The sequence below is a fragment of the Osmerus eperlanus genome, chromosome 13, assembly GCF_963692335.1.
Source record: "Osmerus eperlanus chromosome 13, fOsmEpe2.1, whole genome shotgun sequence".
NCBI lineage: Eukaryota > Metazoa > Chordata > Actinopteri > Osmeriformes > Osmeridae > Osmerus > Osmerus eperlanus.
The window spans coordinates 13,410,521-13,427,163 of record NC_085030.1 but is presented as its reverse complement, the minus strand read 5'-3'; the positions used below and the strand labels follow the sequence as shown (position 1 = coordinate 13,427,163).

General features: G+C 46.8%; 1 protein-coding gene across 1 annotated transcript in view; it reads left to right on the top strand.

Annotated features, from left to right (window-relative positions):
• slit3 (slit homolog 3 (Drosophila)) overlaps positions 1-16,643 on the top strand; it is a 136,232-nt gene that overhangs the window by 66,464 nt on the left and 53,125 nt on the right. Inside the window, exon 5 of the mRNA XM_062475842.1 lies at positions 10,268-10,339. Within this exon, the coding sequence (XP_062331826.1) occupies positions 10,268-10,339 (72 nt within the window). The remainder of the gene's footprint in view (positions 1-10,267; positions 10,340-16,643) is intronic.

Sequence of the window (16,643 nt, the reverse complement as noted above, 5' to 3'; positions counted from 1 at the left end):
TCTCTCTCTCTCTCGCTCTCTCTCTCTCTCTCTCTCTCTCTCGCTCCACTCTCATTCTCCCTCTCTATCTCTCTCCCTCCTCCCTCTCCCTCTCCCTCTCTATCTCTCTCTCTCTCTCTCTGTCTCTCGCTCCACTCTCATTCTCCCTCTCTATCTCTCTCCCTCCCTCCCCCACCCTCTCTCCATTATTAGGTTTAGGTCTTATGCCCGGGGGCCCCATCGTCTTAACAGCTCTCATTTTTACGAAATCATCTCTCTCCTCCACACCATATGCTCTCTCCTCATAACGCGCGTCTGTGAATTAGCAAGTTCTGTGATTTGTGAAGCTGGGTGATTGGATTGGAGAACTTTCCTTTCTGTCACTTAGCCCCCCCTTCTTTCTGTCTATCTTTTCTCACTATCGTTTGCCTGTTGAATGCTTTCATATCAAAATGTCTTATATTTATTCATGTATTTTTACTTCATGTATGGGGTTTTTAGATGGAGAGGGAGATGGAAGGCAGGTGAAGGATAGATTGCAACATTATGAATTGGACGTGAGCGCATTAATCATGTCCCTTGTATGGTCCTCATCATTAGACAGTATCAGATGCAGCTGGAGCTATGATGGTTTTGTACATTGAAACAATACTGCTGATCGTGCTGCATTGTGATTATAGCCATCAGAGCGTCATCTCATAGGGTGTGTTATTCCAAAAAACATCCATCACTCCAAGCATTAGCTAATGGCTTTTATTAGCCAGTAAGATCATTGACTTAAATAACTGTCTATTTTCTGGGGAAACCTTTTGCTTTTACTGGAATCAAGAACCCGAATGTAAAGTACAGTATTTTCTAGCTGGAAAACAAATAAATCATTATATGAAATTTATAAACCTGCATATTCCGTACAATTACAAATCCCAGCCTTAACTGAGAACACAAAACACGTGTCTGGGTGTCAAAATCTCCCAAAACACGATCCAATCACAGTCATCTGTCTTCACCAAATGTTTACCCTTCTGATTTTTAAATTGTGAGCAGTCGCAAGCTCTCTGCTTGGCACAGCGGACTAAGAATTCTGACCAAGATAATGATCACTGAAGGGTTGAAGTTAGATGCCTTGTTGAGAGAGACCAGACAAGACCACCATATCCCCACCCTCCCCCCAAACACTACCACTGCCTCTACTCTTATCCAATCATCTCTGACATTGACCATTCACTGGCTCTAACCTCATTATGGCCTTTTTAAAGAGATTAGGGACCTTAGACTAACCGAGATGCAACCAAACAGACCATTAGGAAAGCCAGATTCAGTGTCTTAAAAAGGTTGTGGAGAATGAATAGAAAAACTGAAATAATGTCGGCCAATCCCATGCATATTTGTATTTAATTGACACAATGGTACGGTCATTAGTATTTGACCTGTTTAGGCTTTTGTAACTCATGCACCTGCCAGTGACTCTGTATCTCATAGCACATTGTGCGCTCTGTTACATGACCTCATACTGAATGACAAAGGTTCACAAACTACACATTCAGACACAAGAACACACTACCACGCCCCAAGCACAACTCATATGATGACAGCCATAGTTTTGTTCACTTTACTTGCAACAGCAGCTGTAGCATTCACACACACACACACACACACACACAAACACACTTCCAGCCGAAAACATCTGCACAACTGCAGGTCTGTGTTGCCACGGAGACCGGGTTCCAAGCTGCAGGAGGTCCTATTAACTTATAGAGCTGTGAGACGTATTAGAACACCCTTTCCACACACACACACACACACACACACACACTATCTTATCTATGCCCTTTCTCTCTCTCTCTCTCTCTCTCTCTCTCTCTCTCTCTCTCTCTCTCTCTCTCTCTCTCTCTCTCTCTCTCTGAATCACACACACTTGTAGAGAACATGTATAATAGACCCCTCACTACTGATCTCTCCCATTTCATTTATTGGAGCCAAGTACTTAGATGCATAATGAAGACTAACCATCCTGGGGTCAGCTCTTTCACCCCTTCCACCCTCCACCGGCCCTCCCACCCACTTAGCTAAACATCTCTTGGTTCCCGTCATCTGATTAGCCAAAACATCCCGTCCCTACTTGGTCACCCCTGGCAGGTTCATTAGGTTTCTTTGCCTCACTGCTGGCTGATTCACACAGAAGATTAAGGTTAGGGTTCTCACAGTATTCAAATGTAAACGGTCAAGATTAGTCTTCTAAAATGGCAAAAACGGACATTTGTATCCTCCCGAGTTCTCGGATCGTCTGTCTGTCCATACATCCGTATGTGGTCTCTTCATCCATTATTACTGACATTTTATTACGATCATAAATGTCCCTGAGAGCCTGCAATGCTGCTGGGCCCCAACGGGCAGAAGAGCTCACAGGAGAGAGAATTCAACCAAATGGCAGAAGAGAAATAAAAGTGAATTAACCAATAACAAATCACCCCGCGTACCCATCCCCTCCTAATATCCTTCTTTTTTTTCAGTAACTCATCTAAATTTGTTCAACGTCTTTCAGGCATGGAGCCAGAAAGGCTTTTACATCCATAAAGGGTATGGATCAGGGTAAATCACATTAACCTGTCCAATTTAATTAAAGTATCGACAAAACATAATAGATACTTACACGGGGTTGGGAAAAAAAAGAAACTGAAGAGAAAAAACTATTTCCATTTATAATTTCCATCTAGTCTAGCATTTTCAGGGGCCGCTGTGGAATGTCCATGGCTTAAGTAGGGCGTTTTAAACACCCATGGGAGCATTTGAGACCATTTATGATGATTTAGACGCTGACTTTTTTTTGCAGTTTTATTTTTTCTATCACTCCGTGTCGGAGGCGAGGCAGGGCTGGTTGGGTTGGTGTAATGAAGCGAGCAGACGCTCTGGTATAGCCTGCGTCAGCGCTCGCCGCACTGCTGTGATCAATAGTGGAATATTTTTATTCATAAAGCGGAGAGTTAATTAAATCAAGGAGTCTTTGGGATGGGTGTGCGACACTGAGCAAGGGCAGAGTAGGGAAGCTGGCAGGAGCTGCATACAAAGTCCACGGCAACCGCCAAGATCTGATCAGCAAACCATTTTGACCATGTACAAAGGGATGCCTGTCTATCTCTCCATCCATCTTTATATGCATCCCTCTATCCATCCCTCCTCTCAAATGCCCCGCTATACTTTCAAATGTCAGTCAGAGGACAGCTTAAGAGAAGAAGCCTTAACTTCACCAGCGCAACCCTAAGATAAACTTCTAAGCAGATACAAAATTATCATTTACATTTATGCATTTAGCAGACGCTTTTATCCAAAGCGACTTCCAAGAGAGAGCTTTACAAAAGAGCATAGGTCACTGATCACACAAACAGGCGCGCGCACACACACTTACATACACTAGCTAGCATGTTTGCCTCCGTGTCAGCCTGTCCTCTCTTACTCTCCCAATGAAAACCCTCCTTCACCCAGCCTAAGTAAGAGCTACTGTCGTCCTAAAAGCCAATTACAGTAGAAACCCTCTTTGAGAGGAGGAGGAGGAGGAGGGAGGAAAGGTGGAGCAGGGGAGAGGAGAAATCCAGAGCACATTGCTGTTCCAATCATCGCCATAACCCCAGCTATAAAACACTGTAAAATGAGCCAACCCCAGATCAATATTTATTATTCTCTTTATACATCTTTATTGAGTAATGTTACACCCATCCAAAGACATAGAGAGGATGAGAGGACTGTAAGAACACAGTAGAAACGGGGATAGGGACACAAACTGTACAGCTACGCTTGGCTTTGAAAGAGAGAGAAAAGACAATGAGAATGGGGGGGAAAGGGTCACCGCTTGAAGGTGTCTCAGGTTTCATGAAACAAAATGTCTCCCTTTTTTTTTGTCCAGGCCCCTAGGGAGGAGTGGGTGGAGATCCTCTCTGCCCAAATTAGAGTTCTTCCGCCTTTCTGTCTAGTGCAAGATCAGACATCCCAACCTGCAGAGCAAGATCAGACATCCCAACCTGCAGAGCAAGATCAGACATCCCAACCTGCAGAGCAAGATCAGACATCCCAACCTGCAGAGACTCATTTCCGGGAGGTAGCTCCCCTCCCCCCGGGACGCAATCCAGACGCATGATGTACCCCCCCCCACCAGACGCATGATGTACCCCCCCCCCACCAGACGCATGATGTACCCCCCCCCACCAGACGCATGATGTACCCCCCCCCACCAGACGCATGATGTACCCCCCCCACCAGACGCATGATGTACCCCCCCCACCAGACGCATGATGTACCCCCCCCCACCAGACGCATGATGTACCCCCCCCACCAGACGCATGATGTACCCCCCCCCACCAGACGCATGATGTACCCCCCCCCACCAGACGCATGATGTACCCCCCCCACCAGACGCATGATGTACCCCCCCCCCACCAGACGCATGATGTACCCCCCCCACCAGACGCATGATGTACCCCCCCCCCACCAGACGCATGATGTACCCCCCCCCCACCAGACGCATGATGTACCCCCCCCCACCAGACGCATGATGTACCCCCCCCCACCAGACGCATGATGTACCCCCCCCACCAGACGCATGATGTACCCCCCCCCCACCAGACGCATGATGTACCCCCCCCCCACCAGACGCATGATGTACCCCCCCCCACCAGACGCATGATGTACCCCCCCCCACCAGACGCATGATGTACCCCCCCCCCACCAGACGCATGATGTACCCCCCCCCCACCAGACGCATGATGTACCCCCCCCCCACCAGACGCATGATGTACCCCCCCCCACCAGACGCATGATGTACCCCCCCCCACCAGACGCATGATGTACCCCCCCCCCACCAGACGCATGATGTACCCCCCCCCACCAGACGCATGATGTACCCCCCCCCACCAGACGCATGATGTACCCCCCCCACCAGACGCATGATGTACCCCCCCCCACCAGACGCATGATGTACCCCCCCCCACCAGACGCATGATGTACCCCCCCCCACCAGACGCATGATGTACCCCCCCCACCAGACGCATGATGTACCCCCCCCACCAGACGCATGATGTACCCCCCCCACCAGACGCATGATGTACCCCCCCCACCAGACGCATGATGTACCCCCCCCCACCAGACGCATGATGTACCCCCCCCACCAGACGCATGATGTACCCCCCCCCACCAGACGCATGATGTACCCCCCCCACCAGACGCATGATGTACCCCCCCCCACCAGACGCATGATGTACCCCCCCCACCAGACGCATGATGTACCCCCCCCACCAGACGCATGATGTACCCCCCCCACCAGACGCATGATGTACCCCCCCCACCAGACGCATGATGTACCCCCCCCCACCAGACGCATGATGTACCCCCCCCCACCAGACGCATGATGTACCCCCCCCCACCAGACGCATGATGTACCCCCCCCCACCAGACGCATGATGTACCCCCCCCACCAGACGCATGATGTACCCCCCCCACCAGACGCATGATGTACCCCCCCCCACCAGACGCATGATGTACCCCCCCCCACCAGACGCATGATGTACCCCCTCAACCTGGACGTACCCCCCCCCCCCACCAGACGCAATCAGGATGCGCGATATGCACCTATCTATACCAGAAATTACCATTAGACAGTCTCTCGCTCGCTCGAAATACAAAATCCCCGATTTCCGGGAGATTGTACAGCATTTGCGGGCGTCAGGGAGCCGCTATTGAAATGCGGGAGACTCCCGGACCAAGATGCCAGAAATCTTAAATTTTTCATAGTCCAGGAAGCGAGGATACTGTAGGAGCTGGTGAGCGGTGAAGAGGTTTGGCACCTGCGAAAACGTGGTTGTAACTACGCTAGGTCTTGGTCACCCGCACACCCTCTGGTGATGCTCCTGCCTGACATGGGGCATATGGAATTCAACATAAACATGTGGTTTTATGTTTTGATAGGCTAAAATAAATCAGATACATGTCTAATCTACTGTTACTGAATCAGGCCCGGGTTCTTCCTGGCGGATTATCATTTCTAAATAGGAGACACATGCAGGGAGACAAAAATGACAATGAATGGGATGTTTTATGTTCCTACTCATCCAAACGCACAGCTTGGAAAACATGCATTACTTGGCATCCATGAAAGGTTGAGTGAAAAGACACAGGCAGCATTGTAGAGGCACTTCAAGACGAAATGTTGCTTCATTCCTCTTTTCTGCGGATCATAGGATGTATATTGAACCGTGTGTGTGCTTTTCGTGCACGAGTATCTGCGAGAAAATGTGTGTACTCCACTGTATAAAGGGTTAAATGTAATATTAAAGCCAATGGGGGTCAACTTGGCTAGTATCATTCACTTCAAATGAATAATGTAATTTAATATGGTGGACAGGGCAGCAGTGTGTGCTCCAAGCTCCACTCCCATCTCTCTCTCCTCTGTATGGGAGCAGGGTACAGCAGGTCATTCTGCCCACTGTTTGAGGTGGACGGAGGACATGGGTCTGGTTTCAATCTGCAGCGGATAGTGACTTTGCAAGGTATCATGTTTGTATTGACCACAAGATAGCATGTGGAATTTTGTATTATTGTGTGTGGCAATCATTTAAATAATTATTTTAAATAATTTTAGTTGGACATCCTAAACGGTGTGGTTTAACACGCTTTTAGTCAGAGTTTGCAAGTTGTGTATTTGAATTTAGTAGTAAATGATGTGTGTGTGCTTGTGAGAGTCCTGCATAACAATTCCTTTGACAAGCCTTGAAGTGCAGTCCTGCCTGACAGGATGTGCATTAGGAAATTCAGTTAGGCATGCAGATAACAGACCTGACACAGCCATGCTCTGGAGAGGGTGGCTGATGGGTAATGTAGTCAGACAAGGAGGTAACCACACTGGACTGCAGTACAGTTCCACCTATGAGAAATATCAAGGGAAACATGAGTCCTTCCTAAAAGATGGAGAAAATAAATGCTCAGATCTAATCATGGATATAGCATTGATCTGAAGTTAACTTTTAAGATCAAAGATATTTTTTATAGATAACATTTGATACATGACCGACTTTTTAACACCTCTATTCCAACCAGAGCGTTCTTCAATGATTACAAACGCTGCTAATCAGAGCATAGCTCCAGCAGAAGGAACTCTCAGCGGACCTCCAAAAAAGAACTGTGTCAAGGCATATCTTTAGCTCTGAGCATGACAGTGAACTGAAGCACACAGACCAGACAGCTGAAGGGGCTTCTGGGCAGGTTTTTGAACATCCTTGAGTTGCGCAGTCAAAGCCCAGACTTGAGTCCCAGAGAAAATCTGTGGAAAAACCTGAAGATCCCTTCCAGTCTGGGAGGATGAATATGAGAAACTTCCCCAATCCAATAAGACTGCTCTAAATGATGCCAGAGCACTTAATAGAGGGTCAGAATACTAATGCTACTGTAAATGTGAATTGTTAGCCACTGAACGGCCAACTAGCTTGGTATAGGGGAATGTCAAAACGGGTGAATATGCAGTTTATGTAATGATATTCCATGCTTGATCAACGCTGTTCAAAATGATAGGGAAAATAGTTTTTATCATGATATTTTAATATGTAGGACTAAAGGGAACAGGTAATTATGGTATAGCCCATTATTATAATACTCCCTCACCGCAAAATGTAAAATATATTTTTTACACATTTTGAGGAGGTTAAAATGTAATGTATCTCAGCCAACATTTCCTCAAGAAAAAGTGAATTTCATAACATTGGATGCCAATATCTGTGTATTGGGCTAATACATCTTTCTGGCTAGCGAACATTAAGCCTGCTTTGTTGTGTGCCTGTCTCTATGTGCTCGTGAGTGTCCTGTACATGGTGTGTGGAAGTGGTTTGTGTCTTTGTCTTGTATAATGCGGGTTTCTGTGTGTTCGGCCGCCCCTAGGACGTTTCCTCCACGCAAGCTTGTCTCTGATACCCTTGAATGTGTGTTGTTGCTAGGCTTTTATCAGTAATATGTTCTGGTGCAGTCTGGTTGTCTGGACATGGGGCCTTTAATGGAATCAATAGGAGATTTATAGCTGCCTTCCTGGGAATTAGAGAAGGGGGAGGGCCAAAGTAAAATAAAATTAATGAAATTTGCAAGCAGATTGTCAGTGTCAGGAGACTTGTGGACTCCCACCCCCTCCTCCTCGTTCCGCGCGTGTGCATGTCTGTGTGTGTGGGCTGGACGGATATTAGGGTGTTTGTGGTTCGTGTGCCCTTTTAAGCCGGCAAAGCCGAAGCCAATATCTGCCAGATGACAGTATCCTTGTCTCTGAATGCTGGGTACTGACTCACCTTCAGTAACGTGAGACATGGAGGACACACGGCACACAGCTGGCCACAAGACCGTGTGATGTCCGCAGGCAGATCACAGGAAAACTGTTCAATTTGTTTGTTTGTTAACAACAGCCACCTATCACGCAACATTTAGAAGGAGATTAAAAAATATATGGAAAAGTGAAGAACAGTTGGATGGGCTGGAAGCACTCTGAGGCAAAATTTTGTTGGTCTATTGCTACTATGGAGTAATAGACCAAGTAAGAGTAATAGACCAAGTAAGAGAATATTTGTCATCAAATAACTATTCAACACATTTATTGTATATGTGGCTTTGATACAAGAAATACATCAAAAATATACTCTTGGTTTTGTTAGGTTTTGTCAGTGCAGCAGCAAATGGTATGAGTGTCAGAATAGAATGCTGGCTTACCTTATGGAAGGAGAAAGAGAGTGAGAGGGAGGGAGACAGAGATAATGTAGTTTAATTACCTTACTCTGTCCTTAATAGGCAAGAAAATACTACACAGTAAACAAAACAATAAAAAATGTATGAACAAAAAGTCCTTTTAAACTCCCAAATTCTCCCCATTGACCCATACATAACATATTAATTTTCCTCCTGCCAGACATTCAAACAATCAGGCTTTGACTCAGAAACAATAATTAAAGAGGAAGAGAAGGAGAGAGAGAAGAGAAACAAGGTTTCATGATTTCGTCTGTTTTGCATTGACGTTGTCAGAATGGGCAGGAGATGAAAGGAGGATAGCATTCTTAGTGGGACATCCGGAGGTATAAACATCGATATTGCAAATTAGAAGCATCGCGTTCGAAGTTATGCTTCTCAAATGTTGGACTTCTTTGTGGATGTTACGAACCACACACTTTGAGTGAAGTACTCACAAGAACTGCATGCTTATACAAGTATACACAAAGGAGCATGCTTTTCATATTAAGTCAAGGAGAAAATCCAGCCTCACATCGCTTTTCAAATAAAACAGACCCAGCTAACAAATGCTGGATATTGAAGACGTCAAGAGCAATAAACCAAGGTTAGTTAGATATCCTTTATCGTTATTCTAAACACAGCACTCCAATTAAGCTCTCTTGCATTAATTAAACTTGACTTGGCTCCCTCACCCAATTTCCATAGATTGAAAGGGTGAGTGGTAGCTCATATTTCAAACGAGGTGGAAATCAGGGGCGTTTCTCTTATTCTTCTTTTCTTATCGACTGATGTCGGTGTGAACATGGAGAGAGATAGGAGCTGACAGAAACAGAAAGCATATTTGGATCCATGCTTGATTGTGTCTTGTGATTGGTTGTATTAATGTTGTCAAGGTCACGCCCAGCCGAGGTCTCCTGTAACATGTTACAAGCATGACGGGCAGACCGACATCCCTGATTAGGCCATCTGATATTCCAGACTTCATTTGTATCCTCCCGGCCAAGTAATTGCATTCTGGTTTTCAAATTATGTTTGCATGCAGGGCTCTACAAACAAACCAGCCTAATAAAGTTTAGCCCAAACCATTGTGACACAACCAATGTGCGAGAGCTGGCAGGCTAGTAATGTGTGTGGGTGTGTAGTGTGTTTGCGTGTGTGTGTGTGCGCGCGTGTGCGCGTGCTTATGTTTAGCGTTCTCAAGTTACTTAAAACAAATTTGATTGCTTAATTTTTCCTGGAGAATAATGAATTTCTCTTGGAGGGATCAACAAAAAGATCTTGAAATGTTTTTTCCATTGAAAACACATTTTAGAGTAGAAGACTCATGGAGAGAAAGGTAGAAATGACGTTTATGGTCTATTGACCAATTAGACTTGTGACTTCAAAGAGGACCTTCTTTACTTGGCAGCAGAAATCTGGCACCTCTGTCCACATGCTCTTGACACACACACACACACACACACACACACACACACACACACATACATACACACACAATCTGAAACCTGTCATGTCTTCATACAAACGTTCTTTATTTCTTGTTTTCCAGAGACCTGAGTGAGAACCAGATTCAGGCGGTTCCACGCAAGGCTTTTCGCGGGATCACTACTGTCAAAAACCTGTAAGTACCTAAACCCTCCAGTCATACCTCTCCAATCACACTCTTCCTTTCCCCTAAAGCCAATGAATTAGCAGGCATCCATTTTCTTATCCCAAAAGCACACAAACACCTGGTCCTGTTTGACTGTTCTGGCTGAGGAGAAGGACCTCCAGACTGAATTTGTATGAACAGATGTCCAGTGTTCCCATCAGTCACTTAGGACCTGCTAATCTGCTAATGGTCAATGCATCAATCTATGGTCTGGCTGATCAATTGTAGGGTTTCCTGATTTGGCAAACATGTCAGTTCTGCTAGTCCTCTGTTCATCAAACAGATTTCACACAAATGAAAGAAAATTGTTGAAATCATTTTGGGGGGATTTCTCCTCAAAGATACAATATTCAGTTGAGGTACAAATACTTTATAGTGGAGCTCTACTGTTTGCCTCAGTCTTTAGTGCAACACATGTCCTCATTTCACTGCACAATTACTAGGTGATGGAACAGTGGACCTGGGCGCAACAACAAGGAATTACTCCCAGCCAATACCACCAATCGGTTTACCAGAACAATAAACAAAATGTTGCCCTCCCTCTAAATCTCCTTCTCCTCCTTCTCCACCATATGGTCCAGACCCAGTCTTATCGCTGACTCACTGCAGTTAATAGGGAAATGTCTTGAAAGTGTTGTTAAGCTGTAGTGTAATGATCCAATGTCTGTTTGGAGTTAAGGATCAGTGCCAGAATGCTGGCTGGCTCGGGGGAGGTCAGTTCCCAAGGCTAGCTTTCAGACTGGTTCTGGGTGGCTTCCTTTCCTATCTGATCCACTCTCCCTTTCATATCAGCTACATTCTAGACTGGCTTTCTTCCTACATCCCCTATCAGTTTTGTATGTCTAGGAAGAAGAGATAGGAGGTAGCAACATGTGGAGAGTAGTCATGAGAAAAAAAAATTACAAGTCCTTTTTATCCAGTTCAACTGAGGGTCATTCGTCAAAACAAAGCCCTTTTTTTCCAAGTAATGTCACGGAGGGCTTCACATACTGTATGCCCATAGAGCTGGACATGAACCTTAGGGTCATTCGTGTTAGTGAACAGTCCATCTGAAGCTACTAGTGAATTACAACAGGGTTTGCTGACCTCCGTGCTAGTGAGCAACGGCCAAGATATCAAATATGTGTGTTTAACTTATCGTGGCCCTGGCTGTTTGGCTGTGCCTGTCAGACAGCCCTTTGGTGGAAATGAAAGAGACTTTCTGGCCCAGATTGAGCAACACAGGTTGGGCCAGTGATGCATCTCTCTCTAACCTCACTTCTGACCCAGCCCAGTCCCTAGCTCTGGTCCATTCCTCATTCTGTGCTGCGCTTCTTCCTCTGAAACAGACTGAAGCGTTGATGTACTGTAGTCAAATACTGTCTCAAGATAATTAGATACATTTTTTGGGCAATATATATTTTTTTAATGTCATTTTTGTATAATTAAATGAAAAAACTTTTTTAATTTGAATTTTAATAAAACACAATGTCCCCTGAATCCAAGCTTTCTGAAATGGACAGATTCTTTTGGAGGTGTTTGTGCTGTGCTGGCCTGCGGAGGTCATGCCAAGAAGGGGGCTGCAGCACTGGTCCCAGGTCAGAGTAGCAGAAGATGACGACTGCAGTGCTGTCGATGGATGTGTATACTGACTGATTACATCTCAATTCTTTTTTTTTGGGTCGTCTCTCCTCTTTTATAAAGTCAAACGTACCCATTGACAAAGCTACAAACGTGTATTTTATTGCAAACGATGTGGTGCATGTAAAATATGTTTTATAAGTTATATAGCGTCGTGAGCAGCCTCTTGTGTCCTTCCTCTCCTTCCCAGGATACATGCAGCCTGCAAGGTGACTCCTGATTTATTAGCTCAAAGGGTCGGCTCCTCCATTTTCTCGAAGAAAAACTTCAGACAGCTCCCTGTGGGCTCAGCCATTGATTTTCTCACGTGTTCCCCTCTCTCTCCCTAATGCTCTTTTTGTACAGGCTACTGTAGGGACACTGCGCTGCACCCAGGGGTAAACGCACACACACACATACAAACGCACACTTGTGGACATGTGTACACACACACACACACACCCTGGTGCATGCATAAAAAACATGCACACAATCACTTTCCTATACAGACCAATGCAAACACACTAATCTCACCCTGGTACCCTGAAGCAGCTTATTTGGACTCTGAACGACACTCTTGAGTGGCATATACTCACTCAGCAATTAGACTGCCTGCCTTTTGTTCAAAAAGACAAGAAAGTGGCAAGGATAATTAGCAAAGCCTGTTACTGAACCAGTGAGACATACCACAGGTCACGTTTATGCGTATGTGTCGGAGAGATAGAAATAATTGCGTGTGTGTTTGTGTGTGTGTACCTGGGATTTTGATGTTGAATGCACTGCTCGCTGGGTGCCGACATCGTGTCAGCTCCTTACACAGCCTGCTGACTATCAGACATGTCAGTCACAAACACAGTCTGTCCGTCAATCGACTTCGTTCAATCCATGGGCTTCAATCCATGAGGAAGCCCCCCTTCTCCCCCAGCCTCTAGCCAGCTTCCCGCAGCCTCCCTCTGTGCCTCCCCCTTGTCTCAACCTCTCCTCAATCACTTAATGCTTTCAATCACTTCCATGAAAGCTGAGAAGAACCCAGTCGTCTTTACACTCCTACAAAGTTCCATTCTCTTCCTGTTCCCGCCTTTCCTTGGCCCCCACTCTCTCCATCTTTCCCTCCCTCCCTCCCCTCCTCCCCTCCTCCCTCCCCTCCCCCCTCCATCCTCCCTCCTCCCTCCCCTCCCCCCTCCATCCTCCCTCCCTCCTCCATCATCCCTCCCCTCCTCCCTCCCCTCCCCCCTCCATCCTCCCTCCCTCCCCCCTCCATCATCCCTCCCCTCCATCCTCCCTCCCATCCCCCCTCCATCCTCCCTCCCTCCCCCCTCCATCATCCCTCCCCTCCTCCCTCCCCTCCCCCCTCCATCCTCCCTCCCCCCTCCATCATCCCTCCCCCCTCCATCATCCCTCCCCCCTCCATCCTCCCTCCCCCCTCCATCATCCCTCCCCTCCTCCCTCCCCTCCCCCCTCCATCCTCCCTCCTCCCTCCCCTCCCCCCTCCATCCTCCCTCCTCTCCCACCTGGGCGTCTCTCGTCCCTGGGGGTTGTAAAATGCTGGCCGCTTCATGCTCTCCTAGCCTGGAGGCTGTGCCAGCTTGCTGTTGGTTTGAGTTATGTCCGGCACGCTCAGGGGTAAGTTAGTTTGAGTTATGTGTGGGGGCACTTACCCTGGCATACGTTGCTTGCTTTACGACCGCCTCGTACCAGTGGACGTGTCGTCGCAGATGGCGGCGTTTAGCCTTTGATGTTACACCCTAATCCCAGCGTCCCCTCTCTCAGCGTGAAGACCAAACCGTCCACTCGACTGAATACTCTCCAACTGTACACAACAAGCCCTTCTCACACATTCATCATAATATCCGTAGGTGTTTCATTGAGATTTCTAGGCGTACAGATGATATCATATTACTGTTTACATTTACATTTAGTCATTTAGCAGACGCTCTTATCCAGAGCGACTTACAGTAAGTACAGGGACATTCTCCCCGAGGCAAGTAGGGTGAAGTGCCTTGCCCAAGGACACAACGTCATTTAGCACATCCCGGAATCAAACCGGCAACCTTCTGATTACTAGCCCGATTCCCTAACCGCTCAGCCACCTGACTCCCTGTTGATGGGGAATCTTGACGCCTGCTTTATGGTGGCATTTGGTGAGTCAACGCCCATGTTACTGGGCTGGATAGAACAGGAGGGGGTCAGCCGGCCGGCCGGAGAGACACCCAGTTTGGAGGAAGTGAGGAGAAAGAGAGAGTTATCAGGTCCATCCATCTCTGTCCTCCCCTGTCAGTCCTCTGAGACAGAGGACCAGCCACTCCTGTCCTCACTCCATGCTAATCAGAACACTGGAGCATCATGATTTATCCCCAGCTCTCCTTTGTGCCTTTCTTTCCCTGCTGCACTCTTTGACACACACACACACACACACACACACAAGCACGCTCGCGCACACACACACACACACACACACACGCACACACTCTGACAGTGACAGAGATTCAAAAATAGGTGCAGAGACATGGACAACACATGCACAGCGCAGGCACGCAAGTCTACACGCCAACGCAAACAGTCACACATCCTCTGTGAGCGCTGGCAAACACACGCACCAGTCCACGTAAGACATGCAGTACACACACACCACACTAATCTCACGGTGTACACATTGTCATCACTGATGAACATCCATCCCCCCCACTTAATCAGTTCCTGTTTTAGTATTCTGTCGGAGCTGAAAGTTTATCCGAACATCTTTCTCTGTGTGTGTGTTTATGCAGAACATGTGTGTGAGATCATTTTTGCGTAAGTATTTGTGTGTGTGCCTGTAGGTCCACTATTGCTCTCTGTTTTCTCCAGTCTGTTTTCATGCTTCTGCTGATGGGTTAGAGGCAGCATAGGGGCATTAAACTGCCAATAGTGCTTATGGCTGGGATGATTGAAGAGCCAACGTAATTGGATTGAAGGAAATTAAATTTGGGATCTCTATTCACGATCACCACCAAACACACACTCGCACAGACACACACGCACTAACGCACGTACACACTAACACACGTACACAAATAGCCCTTGGCATTGCTTCGGATTGATAGAAGTCATGTTATTCCTTGTAGCGGTTTAAATGTGCACAGCTGTCAGAATCTCTATGAAAACGTAACTTTGAAACAGCAGAAAGCAGCATTGTCATCTGAAGTTTGTGTGGTCGTATCTCTGTTTGGGTTTCTTTAAATATCTGACTGTGGTGCAGTTAACAAATTACTTCAGGCCTAAATGATGTTTTAGTTAATTAAGCCAAAGCAAGATTTACATTCCTTTCAAATCTCAATAACTGTGTTGATAGGTTGTCTCCGCTTGGGTTTTATTCCATCAGTTGCCAAGTATCTCATGGGTCTTAATTAGTAGAAGGATTAGAGATTGTACTGAGTGGAAAGCTGCAAATGCTACATGATCAAAGGAAAAACAAATCTTGGATGACAGTCTACCTTGTTTCCATTTCAAAATAAAATATTGTTGACATTTTGGGTGAACTATCCCTTTGTGTGACAGGACAGCCATACAGTATGTTTCTCTCACTCTCACTCTCTCTCTTTCTCTCTCTCTGATCTACGATGAGGAATCGCTCTTCTCTGCTGAGCTGATAAAAGCATGTCGGAAACCAGGTGCCTCACAAGAGAGAGAGAGAGCGTGGATTAAAAAGAGTGAAGAAGGAAAGAGGCATTAGGAATAAAGAGATTGCATTTAGAGAGCCGGGACTTCACTCAAGCAAAAAACAAATCAAACGTCAGGGATTGTCAGCTAAAAGAGGGATTAGGGCTGAAGATACGCCGAGGAGACAGGTAGAGGAGGAGCAGGATTAAAGACAGACAGATCTTTTTCTTCCTTTATGGCCACTGGCGGACAATACACACACGCTGTCTGTCTGTAACAGGTTAAATGTCCCGCATGCCTCCGCTGCGACGCAAAGGACCCGGGAGAGAGCCTTCTGACTGTCTGCCCTTTGTATCCAATCATCTTCCATTCATCTCGCTTCGGAGAGAGACAGCAGTCGAGGACTGGAGGGGTTGTTCAGGGGTGTGTGTGTGTGTGTGTGTGTGGGTGTGGGGGGGGGGCGTACTTAAATTAAAGTAAAAGGGAGCAAGGGGGAAGAGGAATGAGTGCCATGGCGAGCGTCTCAGAGTCCAGCGTCTTGACGGGGGCTGATTTACGAAGCCTCTTCTTTAATGAAATTGTTTCAGTGACAGGGCCAGTAAAAGCTTGTAATGGATTGGGTGCTCTAATGTAATGAAATTACTCCCTTTCGGCCCCCAAAAAATGGCAGGGAAAAGGGAGAGGGTGGAAAGGTTGGAGGGAGTGGGGGAGGGAGAAAATGCAATTAATATTTACGGAGACCAGACAGATGTGGGGGCTGCACACTACAGTCAGCATCCTGCGCTCTCTCTCTCTCTCTCTCTCTGTGTTCTCTCTCCCCCTCTCTCTCTCTCTCTCTCTCTCTCTCTCTCTCCAAATGGGCTCTCTCTCTCACCCTCTATCTTGATCTCTCTGTCCCTCTCTCTCTCTCCCTCTCACAGGGCAGCGAGTGCAGAGGGAGGTGATAGGCTGAGAGCAGACAGGCCACTTTAGCCAGTTGGTTCTCTTCTTCCTCCCCTGCTCTCCTCCATCTCTTCCTCCTCTCTCTCTTCCCCCAGCT